The following is an 11,310-nucleotide window of genomic DNA, read 5'->3' as shown; positions in this document are numbered from 1 at the left end:
TACCAAAAGATATCACATGCCCATGTATGCTGAGGAATAAAGATTTCTAAAATCTTAAAAGGGTCTCATAGTATTTGTTCCTTAAACTCAAATGTTCTTTGGCACCCCAAAACACATCCTACCTAGGCAGGAACTCAGAGGAACTAGGAAAGGAAGAATGTAGCCAACACATGGATGTGGGGAGGAGGGGCACAAAACCCAGACAGACACCTTTTTCAACTTGAATAGTATTTTCTTTATTTACAAGTTAGAATCAACAGACACAGGAAAAAGGGAGAGGACTTAGCTCAAAAAGCCTCTTGGGGAGTCAGAAGGTATGATCCCAAGGGCCCCAACAGAGTAGGATGTAGGGATAGGTAGAAAAAAAAAGTCAACGTAAAAAAAAAAAAAAAAAAAGAGCTCCCCTCCTTCCCTCCCCAGTCTAGGGGACCCCCCCTAGCCTCACCTCCCCCAACCCTGCGCCATTTAAAATAAATTAAAACAAACAACTTCAGAAAACAGGGCCCTTGGAGGAGAGTGGGCAGCTGGTAGTTGTGGCCTCAGGCTTTGGCCCAACCATGTATCTACCCAAGACCCTTCCCCCCACCTCAGTCTATGTTAAGTGGGGAGCTCCAAGCCCAAGGGAACCCCTCCTCCTGTCCCTTGAGTCCCTCAGGGGGCACTGTCCATGTATCCCTCCCCCCTTGCAGAGCCAGCTCTCCCACATGGGCGATGGGGTGAGGGGGATTTCGAGTAGAGGGAACCTCCGGAGAGGGCTAGGGGAGTCCGGTCCTGCAGAGCCTCCTGCCCTGTTGCTGCCTGGCCCCTTAGCCTGAGTCGGAGTCACTGGTATCGGAAGAGGAGGAGGAGGAGGAGGAGGAGCTGGAGTCTGAGCTGGAACTTGAGGCACTGAGGCGTGACACTGCCACCTGCTGCGCTGACTCCACCTTCTCACTCGCTGTAGTAAGAAAAGCAAAGGAAAGCCCAGGTGAGCTGTTAGAAGACTCGGGGTAGAGGCCACCCAAATGCACCTCCTCCTCAGGCCCCAACTCACCCTTCTTTGGGGGCTTCTTGGTAGAATTGAGCTGACCGCTCACATCCTGCAGCCGCTTCTCCAGTTCTCGCTTCTTCTCCAGAGCCAGCTCCTCCTTCGTCTTACCCACCGGCTTTTTGATGGCTAGAGACAGGAGGAGAAGTTAAGCCTCACACCCTTCCACACCTCCATTCACTGCACCATCTAAACAGCTGACCCAGGGAACTGTCATCTCCACTGACACTCACTATAGGGCTTTCTTGGCTTCTTGCGCAGGCAGGAAAGCACATAGCGCTCAAGTTCTCGCAGTGTGGATGGTTTGAGAGTCTCAAAATCAATCTCGATCTCTTCTGGGTTTGAGTCTCGGAGCGAAGGCTCTCGGGCCTGGATGATGTGAACCACACGGCCTAGCTTCTCTCCAGGTAATTTATTGATGTCCAGGCTTAGCTGCCGTTTCTCATCATAACTCATGGGCCGGCTCTCCTCCTCTTCCTCCGAGTCATAAGCAGCAGCTGGTGGTGGTGGAGCCGTCTTCATTGCCTTTTTCGGGGGCCTAGAAAGAGGGAGTTAAGCACATCAATGACCAGCAAGAGAACTGGATGTGACCATTCATCTTTCCATCAACAGCTCATGTCTAGTTGCTCCCATCCCGAATCAAAAGCTCATTGCTTGGGACACGGTGGGACATGAAATAGGACTGTTGAAACAGGCCACGATAATCACAGATGGCCACAACACTTCATTTTGACTCCTGCTTGCTAAATTCTCTACCTTGAACCTTACCTGGTGGCACTTCCTGGAAGGCCAAAGCCAGGAGGCCCTGCTGCGCCAGAGCCACTGCCGCCTCCACCACCACCCGCCTTCTTGGAGGATTTCTTGGGTGGTGGTGGGCGAGGCAGCCTGGGACCCTTGTCATCTTCATCCATCCCTGCTCGCCCCCGATGCTTTTCTGCCTTCCGCTTCTTCTTCTTTTCCTTCTTCTCTCGTTTCCGTTTAGGCTTGGAAATAGGCCCTTGGGATAGGGCAGCCAATTGTTCATGTACAGCTCGAAGCTGGTGGGAAGGAAAAAAAAAAAAAGGGTAGAGTGAGTGAGTGAGTGAGTGAGTGAGTGAGTGTGTGTGTGTGTGTGTGTGTGTGTGTGTGTGTGTGTGTAAACCATTAAATTGATTAGTACTAAGGGTATGAATCACAGAAAAAGGACACACCCTTCTAGCTCATTCTCCACTCCCCAAAAAAGCTACAAAAATTATCAGAATGCTCAATACCTGCTCTTGTAGTTCAGCCAACCTGTTGGCCCTCTCTTCCTCAGAGTCAGAGCTTTCAGTTTCTTCTTCTTCTTCCTCTTCCTCTTCCTCCTCCTCCTCCTCTGAGGAACTTTCACTACTACTCTCCTCACTGGAAGACTCAGAGGATGATTTAGCCAAGCCAGGGGGCAGAACAGTAGAGGCAGGTAAGGGTCCCGGTTCCAAGGGTTCATCAGGCATCTTGGCATATCGGAACTCAAACACATCCTGGAGACAAAGATAAATTCAAAACACATCCTGGTAGGGGGGAAGGTAGCACCTTCAGCTCTCTCATCCACCTGCTAAGTTAGCCATGATCACATCTCCTTTTCTGCTATGAAAAGGAAAAAGTCAAAGGAATCCTGGACCAACTCTTTTGCCTACCCATATTGTTCCTCATCTGACTCCTACCTTCTCCACTCCAGATCTTACCTGGAGTTTTCGTGCCATGGCAACGACATCATGATCAGGAGGGTTATATTTGTAACAGTTGGAAAACATAAGCCGCACATCAGCTGCAAACTCTTGTGCATCCCGATAATCTCTGTTTTCCATCTTTCGCTGTGGAAACAAAGACAGTGTCAAAGAATAATCATAACTATAACACGGAAAAAACACTTCTCCCCACCCAAAATGCCAGAGCCCCATATTGCAAACACAATTGGGGGGGGCAGCCTCACCCTCATTTCTCAAAGGTTCGTGGTCAGAAGCCACAAGGACCTAGGCTGGCTGAGGGCAGTCATCTGCAGCCAGAAAAAAAAAAAGCTTGCACAAGGGGACTAAGGCTAAAGATACTAATTATCTCTCTATTCCATATTCTTTTCCCTCCAACTATGGCACACGTACTATACTAATAAAAAAGACCAAGGAGTAAGCCAGCACCACACTTCAGATTACAGGATACTTCTCTCTCAGAAAGCCAAATTCCTACTCTCTCTGCTTTTGTTGAGTTCTGGGGCAGGGGATGCAGATATAAAAACCTAATTGTTGAAACTGATGGCCACCAAAGGTCTGAGCCAAGTGTTCCAAACTGTCTCTTAAAGTGGGTACCTTGACAGTGCTGAGGTCCATGGGGTGCTTAATAATATCGTGGTAGTCATGCAGGCCAAGAGCTGATGCATCCACGGGCTTATAGAAAGGCCAGGCATATGCAGCATGTTTTTTGGAGAGGAGCTCTTTTAAAATGCCATTGCAATGTTTGAGTTGCTCTGACAGCTTCCCTTTCTTGGAGCTCTGGTGTTGCTGCTGGGAGTCTGGCAAGTCCTTTCTTGGGGGTTTGATGGGACGGCCACTTTCCCGGCGTGTGGGGGGCAGTCGAGCTGCTTTGGGCTCTGGGCCACCCCCAGGGGGACTGGCTGGGGAGCCAGGAGCCAGGATAGCTGTTGGTGTAGGCGTGGTAGTATCTGCTTTCCGCTTCACACCCTTCTTCTGCAGAGAGAAGAGGAGAAATCATATGTAGGCTAGACATTCCTGCAGGGAACCATTCCACTCCCAATAAAGAAATCCATAGGATCTCACCTTGGTGAGTGGCTGGGCAGTAGGTGCTGCAGAGACGGCCAGCAATGGGGTGCCAGCGGAGTGCAGAGACTTGAGAAGAGGAGAAGAGATGACTGAGCCATGGGGAATGTTCAGGACAGTGGTGGGGATCTCAGGTGATGGGGAATACAAAGGTGTATGGGACAAAGAAGAGACAGCAGGCACCTGGTGGGCATTGTTGAGGCTGCTCTGAAGTGCTGGCGGATTAAAAAAAAAAATAGGCAATAGGTGAGGTTTTACTTTTAGCAAACTTTTCTCTTGGATTCTGTCCCACCTCCCCTCAAGTGAAGCCAGGGCATATTCCATTCTACAATCCAAACTGTCAATCCTTGTTACCTGCCAGCTTTGCCCCCTTCTTGTGGCTATTCTTGGGAATGGTCACCACCAGTTCCTGCTCTTCAGATGGCATCAGTGCCACCTTCTGCAAAAAGATCTTTTCTAGTGTCTGTGCCATCAATACAATGTCATCTGTGGGCTATTGGGGAGAGATGAACAATTAATTCCAGTAGGAAGAGAAATTTCCCTCCTTAAGAGTTCCCAGGCATAGGGAATTATACAAGACCTTTGGATACTTCCCTCTGTCACCTAGTTAATGTAATTCCATTACAATAAAACAAAGGCAAATGTATTATCAAAATGATGACAAATTTTGGGGTAAGTTCAAGGAGAAAATAAAATACTAAGTTGTAGAAAGAACTCAATCTCCAATCTCTGGAGAATGCAGCTACAATTACTTCATTGTAAAAGTATCAATAATCTCAATTTATGCAAAATGGCATGGTTAACTGCCATCTTTGTAGGGCCATTCCGAGGACATTACATGTTAAAAAAAAAGAAATTGCATTATGAAATTTAAATCTTGGTTCTAGTAACTGAGGGTCTGGGAAGGAAACTTAGCTTTCCTGGGTTTCTTTTTTTCATAAGAATGGGCTTTATTAAGACAATTTAACTCTAATTTCTAGGGTGTGCTTAAGTGTCCAGGGTCCTTTATCTTGGGTTAATGCTAAAGTAAGATTTTGGTTAACCAAAAGAGAACTGCAGACACAAGGAACATCTGGGGGGGGGGGAGGAGGGAGGGGAGAGAAGAAGGGAGCAAACCCCTACTCACAACATGGGGGTCCACCCACACTCCTTTCCCTTCCTGGTAAGGTTCTAGTGATGGCACTAACTTTACCCAAGTCAGTCTGGTGCAGGGCTAACACTATCTGGGGCCATGGGTAGTTATAAACACCAATGGAGGTGGGTCTACCTTGTTGTAGATGTAGCAGTTGGTGAACATGGTATTGAAATCCTGCATACACTCAGAGGCCAACCAGTAATAGTTGTTTTCCAAGCGTCTTTTGATGGTTCCCATGTCCATGGGTTGCTTGATGATCTTGTGATAGTCCTAGGAGAAAGAAGAACCACAACTCAGAGAGTTAATCGATCCTTGATTCTCACCTTCTCTATTCACATTCACACCCTATGCTTCAAAGGGCTCATGGGCCCCATCCCCAAACTGCGGCCCCCACCCCCAAAACTACAAGGAGAAAAACTGGGATTTGAACAATGGTGCTAATAATACACTAATACCTCCATGGAGTTTCCTATCTCTTCCCTTAACCACCCCCTATTCCCATCCCTTTCTAGGACATCTGTGACATTACCTCTGGGGCTGGCTATTCCGTGGGCAGCATGAGGGGTAGGAAGAAGCTAAGGATATTAGCCACCGTGGTCCTCTCCCAACCCCAGGCAGGAATCTGCAAAAGGGAGCCAGGTCATAGTAAGTTAGGGAGGGACATGTGAGGAGATATGCTGAGAATGCTATAAGGGAAGAGATGTTCTCTGAAGCAGGGAAGGATCTGAACTGCTCCCAAGCAATAGATTGAGAGAAATCTGTCTACCTAACATGGGGAATTAATAGGATACCCTTGGGGGGGGGCCGCAGCACCTGCTCTAGTATTTCCCCCATTCATACATAATCCCCTCTTACCCGGTTCCCATCCCCCACCCCATCCCAGGTATCCTCTACTCACCGGCAGGCCCAGTTTGACAGCGTCTACTGGCTGCCGGAATGGCCAGGCAAACTGATGCTTCCAAAGGGCTTTCATCACCACCTTGTGTAAGTACTGCAACTGGTTAGTGACACGACCTGGCTTCTTGGGATTAGATACTTCAGGGGGTGGTGGATTGGCAGGGGGAAGATGCAGAGCAGGCACTGAAGCCATGGTTGGGCTCTCAAATCCTTCATACAACAGTGAAGGCTTCCGGATACGCTTCCCTGGGGCTGCTGCCTCAGGGCCCATGCCCAGTAGGCCTGCATTCCCTTCCCCAGGGAGCCTGAGGGAGAAAAGGTTGAAATGAGTAAGGGGAATGGCAAGTGCATTTAAATTCTGTGTTTGAAATCACCAGAGTCCCTGTGTAAGGACCCTGGAGACCCTTAAGAGGCCTATTCCCTTTGAGATTAAGAAAGCTGCTACAGTCCAGGCCACTGTACCAAGGGCTTTACAAACATCTCATTTGATTTAATTGGAAGGCAATATACTATCATCACTTGGGTTCAGGCCCAGAGCCCAGGAGAACAAAGCACCAGGAGATAAAAAACCAGGGTCCTAAAAGAAAATTTGTACTGTTTGTCAACCTTGCTGGAGAGTTCACTTCCACAAGTGGTAGGAGAAAAGGGACAAGACCAAAAACAAGGCAAACTGTTTCAGAACCAGAATTTTGGGGAAATGGTCTCATTATGTTTGTTACCCTGAGTCCAGCTACAGTCAAGCAGCAAAAACCCCCGAGTGTCTCTCCAAAAAGAGGTTTATTAGACAAGACCAAAATAAAGTCATGGTCGGCAAAAGCCCCTCTTGTCCAATTATCATTTCCAAAAGGCACTAACCAGAAAGGCTGGCATAGATTGCCCCTTGTCCCTTTTGGGAACAAAAGTTAAGAGTGATGGAAGTCATCACTGGTAGACCCTAATTTAATCCAAAGTTAGAGAATGGATGAAAATGCTCCCCCCCTTAAATATTAGTATCTTTGCTCTTTATTATTTCTTATTTTAGATTTAAAACATTTTGTTGGTATGCAGGTTGCCTCCCCCCATTAAAACTGTGGACTTGGTGGGAACATGAAATTGTTTGCCTCTTTTTTATCATCAGAACTAAACACAGTACCTGGGACATTATTGGGTGTCTATAATGCTTACTGACATTTAATTGTTTGGAACCCACACAGCTGGGGCACTGTGGTGCAGTCCTTTATTTCACCCTTCTTGAGAATTACTTAGCCCAAGAAACTATATTTCAAACCCAAAGTAAATCAAGAATGAACACCCTAGGATTTTGAACCTTTATTGGGAAGGAAAGGACATGTACAAGAAAATCACCATTGAAAGCTATTTCACTTAAAATAAATTATAGTATCCCTCCCCACCCCATCATACCCAACAAGTCCCACTGTCTGTTCCCACAGCACAGTCACCATGGCAACCCTACACAACCCAAGATGCTAGAGCCTTACACTGAACCAGTTAGGATCTCGGCCAATACACAGGAACCACTAAGAACCAGCTGACTCTCGACTCCCACCTGTCAATGTGCCACTGAAGCAACTCATCCCCACCACACCCCCACAAGTAGCACTCTTAGACTAGACAGCATGCAACCCAGAAAAAAAAAGGCCTAAATTTTTCACCCTTTGCTCCTGAGTCACAAACTGGGTCAGTCCCGCAAAACAGAGGATGCAGCCATCTCTCTACAAACTGATTCCCCCTCAACAATCCCACCCACCCCCGCCAAAACCTAACTACGCGGATCGCGGCAGGCTGGAGAAGCCTCTCCCCAGATACAACAGTTCAACACCCGCGGAAGACGTACTTGCTGTGGGGGGTCACGTTCTGCAGCATCCTGGCTGTCCGGGGCTCTGCACCGTCCTTAGCCGCAGCAAGTCCGGGTGGCCTCGGGTCCCCTCTGCCCCAGTCCGGCCGTGCCCTGCATACCCCAGGAGGGGGGGCCGGCTGTTCTCGGCCCCCCCGGGGCGCTCCTCCCGCCCCCGGACGGTCGGGCACCAGTGCACAGGCCTCTTCGCTGCACCTGGGGGAGGCCTCAGCGCCACGGCGCGCTGCTCAGGCGGCGGCCGGTTAGAAAATGGCGGCGGCCCGGAGTCAGGGCGAACGAGCTAGGGGTCGGAGCGGGTGCCTCTTCGGACCCAGCAAGAGAGCCCAGATTCCTACCACTGCCAACTAATACGACCTGCTGCAGCTTGTCCCGGTTCCTTACTTTCGGCCAGAAATAATCGAAGGGGCTAGAAGCCGGTTCTGGAGTCGGATGGCAGCGGATAGACACGGAGGGAGCAGATTAGAGCGCCGACGCCTCCATCTTTGATCTCCTCTTAAGGGCGGAGGAGGGGGCGGGATGGCGCCGCAGACAGGCCCGGCGTATTGGGCGGGGCCCAAGAAAGAGTAGCTCCGAAGGTCTCTATGGGGTCTGCGGTACACGCCAAGGTTGGTCCCAGGCCAGGACAAGGGACATCTCCGAGCGGATGGATGTGGATTGTAATGGCGAACTCGGGAGATTTGCCGCCTCTGTAGCCGAGGGCCCAATCCTCCTCCCCCAACCTACAGGCCGCTCTGCTCCAGCGCGAAATGGCGCCGCCGAGCTCCGCGCTGGCCCTTTATATATAGTCGAGGGTGGGGGGTGGGGGAGAGGGCGGAGTTCCGCAGCTCCCGCTCATCGCCGTGCTCGCGACTTCCCTTCTGGCCAGAGCGCACACGCACGGGGGGAGGGGAGGCCTAGAAGCCCGCCCCTCCGCGGGCGACTTCCCCATTGGTGGGCTACAGTAATGACATCACTGGCCTGCCTCCTTAGCTTCAGTCACCAGGCAGAGCTTCGCTACATTGGCCCATAGGAGAGCCACAGCCCGCCCACTGCAGGCGCCAATAGGCTGTACGATGGTCCGGAGACCCAAGAGCGGGAGGAAGGTCGGGGGAAGGGAGGGTATGCCAGAGCAGCGGGGTCTCCCACACCCACAGCTCCTTCCCTTCCGGCCGCCGTCTTCCTCTCCTCCAAATCTTTCTGGCAAGCCAGGCAATTGGTGAAGGCGGGGCGGGTAGTGCCATTCGTTGATCTCTTATTGGCTGGCTGGGCGAGCGATGGGCAAGAAGGGGGGGGTAAAACAGGGACGGGGGCCACGTGGGCGTCGTTGGTCTTGCGCCCGGGCGGGGGCGTGGCAGTTGGACTCGGCTGCTGGTTGTTGTTCTCCAAGTCGCTACAGCTGCAGTTGGGTCCCTGCAATAGGGGAGGAAGGAGACGCCATCTTAGATTAGGCTTATAGAGAGCAGCCTGCTTCGTGTCCTGGCAACACGGCAACGAAAAGGGCCCGCGTCCTCCCCCTAAGACGCCTTCCAGAAATCTAATTCACAATTACCTAAAATCCTGCTTTTCCTGCTCCCCTTACACAGAAATCTTAACCATAAATTACGAGCACAAAATTCCTGATAGAATTGAAAACCCTTTCCTCCCAAACAATTTTCGCCGCTTCTACTCCAGCCCTCCTCTCCCTCCAGACCAAAGCTTCATTGTGTGCTCTTCGCCCCTTCCTAACTCGGGGAAGTGAGCTCGACCAAAAAGGTGACTACATAATTAGATTAAACGCTGCACTGGACCTGCCCTGGGAGGGAGAGGGCTAAGATCGTGCACATCTAGTGGCCAGCTTCCACTCCAAGAAGCGCAACTGGGAAAATTCAGGCCTAAACAGTCAGTGAAAAACCACGAAATTCCCAAGGCTGACCTTGGCCGCCATTCCTATGCTATCCTCCACCCCACTCCAGTAGGGCCTATTTTCCCATTCTCAAGCTTTCCTCTACCAAGAAAAGGCAGCCACCCCCACGAGGGCCTGCCACTCCGAGAAAGGAGGCGGCGTCTCTGACCCTAACCCCTTTCCTTTCGAGGCAGAGAGGCCTTTTATAGGACTGCTTTTCAGACTGCCCGGGGTTGCCAGGTTTGGCAACTCAAGCCCTCGTCCCCTCTGCCCTCCCGGAAGTTGTGGTTTAGGAGAGTTGGTTAAGGGCTAACAGGGGCGGAGGAGGGCCTGGGTGCTCGGGCCCTGAGCTCAGGCCAGAGACAGGCTCAGGACCTTGCTGTTAAGATGGCTGCCAGCCGGTCGGCGGCTTCTTTTCTCCTCTCATCTATCACAATTAAGGATAAGTAAGCCCAGACAGGTGTGGCCGATGAGAAAGGGATGCTGAGCATTAGTCACTTAGTCCCCGGACCCAGGCAGGCCTGGGTGCTCCCCTTAGCTAGAGGCCACCCCCACCCCCCTCAATGCGGCGGTGACACAGCAACTTTGCCCAGCTTCCTCCCTTCCCCCTCTGCCCTGGCACCCTTCCCCCATCCCGATGCGGTGCCTCCCTCTCCCTGGGCCCCGCACCAAGCAGTCAGAGGCCTACGGAGGGGCCCGCCCGGAGGTGGGGGAGAAGCACGAGGCCCGGGCAAGAGCGAAGAGGACAAAGAACACCCTACCCCCTACTTACTCCCTTCCCCCTAAAGCGCCTGGATTCCGGAAAATCACTCCTACCCGATCCCTCCCCTGCCCCTCCCGGGCATCTGAGTCACAGGCCCGGCAGAGCAACTGCGAAATACTTTTAGAAATGAAAACTCTTCCCTTACACAGCTTTCCCGGAAAGGTCTGATTGAGAGATTTGAAGCACACGAGAGTGAAACCAGACAAAATAAGGGCAAAATGAAGAAAGCAGGGCTCGCTCCCGATCCTGGCCCCACCCCGGCCCTAGGTCACGTTCTCTTTCCTCCCAAGCCTCGACCTTGAAGCCCTCGGTCTGCCATTTTCAGACCCTAAGTTCCCGGCTTATCTCCCCCTATTCCCCAACAATTGAAGTTAAAGATAATAGCGTTTTGGCGCCGCGGGGGGGGGGGGGCACAGCGCCCCTCAGGCCGCATCCACGTGAATGAATACACAGCCAAATTTTGATAAGTGGCACGAAGCACAACCAGAAATAGCCATGTGATAACTGCAAGCTTCCCAACTGCATTGACACAATGGGAGCACTGTAATCCTCCCTCCAAGAGTTAGGAAGGAAAGGAGGTGGAGGGGGGGGTGCTAGCATCTGAATACAAGTGAACCTTACAAGCTAATTCCTAGGGATAATTCCAAGCCAAAGGGCACCTTTAAAACATCACACCCTCAGTGGGGATGGGCAGCAGGCACCATCCACACTCCCCCAGCCCATCAAATCCCCCCCTCCCTTCTTCCCTCAAAGACGCCCGTTCTCACCTGGCTCTTGGTTCCTGCACCCCTAGGGGACGATGGGGGGGGGGGTCACTCACACCCGTAACCCCCAGTCCTCTCATTGGCAGGAAAGCGGGTGGTTGGACGCTTCCCCTCCCCCACCGCAGGGGCCCCCTAACTCAGGTACTGACCCCACCCTCTCCCACGCTCCCATTGGTTGCAAAATGCTTGATTGACAATATTCCACCCCCCCCACACGACCCC

General features: G+C 51.5%; 1 protein-coding gene across 1 annotated transcript in view; it reads right to left on the bottom strand.

Moving 5' to 3' along the window:
* Positions 1–211: 211 nt before the first annotated feature.
* The window catches only part of BRD2 (bromodomain containing 2), a 26,390-nt gene continuing 15,291 nt past the window's right edge, over positions 212–11,310 (bottom strand). The window contains exons 2-13 of the mRNA XM_044673993.1: positions 7,680–9,089; positions 5,847–6,150; positions 5,081–5,218; positions 4,168–4,306; positions 3,814–4,028; positions 3,346–3,723; positions 2,728–2,856; positions 2,278–2,523; positions 1,796–2,064; positions 1,261–1,565; positions 1,034–1,156; positions 212–937 (exon numbers count right to left, since the gene is read on the bottom strand). Coding sequence (XP_044529928.1) covers positions 807–937; positions 1,034–1,156; positions 1,261–1,565; positions 1,796–2,064; positions 2,278–2,523; positions 2,728–2,856; positions 3,346–3,723; positions 3,814–4,028; positions 4,168–4,306; positions 5,081–5,218; positions 5,847–6,150; positions 7,680–7,708 — 2,406 coding nt within the window. The 5' untranslated portion in view covers positions 7,709–9,089 and the 3' untranslated portion in view covers positions 212–806. The remainder of the gene's footprint in view (positions 938–1,033; positions 1,157–1,260; positions 1,566–1,795; positions 2,065–2,277; positions 2,524–2,727; positions 2,857–3,345; positions 3,724–3,813; positions 4,029–4,167; positions 4,307–5,080; positions 5,219–5,846; positions 6,151–7,679; positions 9,090–11,310) is intronic.

Source organism: Gracilinanus agilis, chromosome 4, assembly GCF_016433145.1.
Source record: "Gracilinanus agilis isolate LMUSP501 chromosome 4, AgileGrace, whole genome shotgun sequence".
In the NCBI taxonomy this organism is placed as follows: Eukaryota; Metazoa; Chordata; class Mammalia; order Didelphimorphia; family Didelphidae; genus Gracilinanus; species Gracilinanus agilis.
Note: the sequence above shows the minus strand (reverse complement) of the source record. Positions and strands in the feature narration are given on the sequence as shown.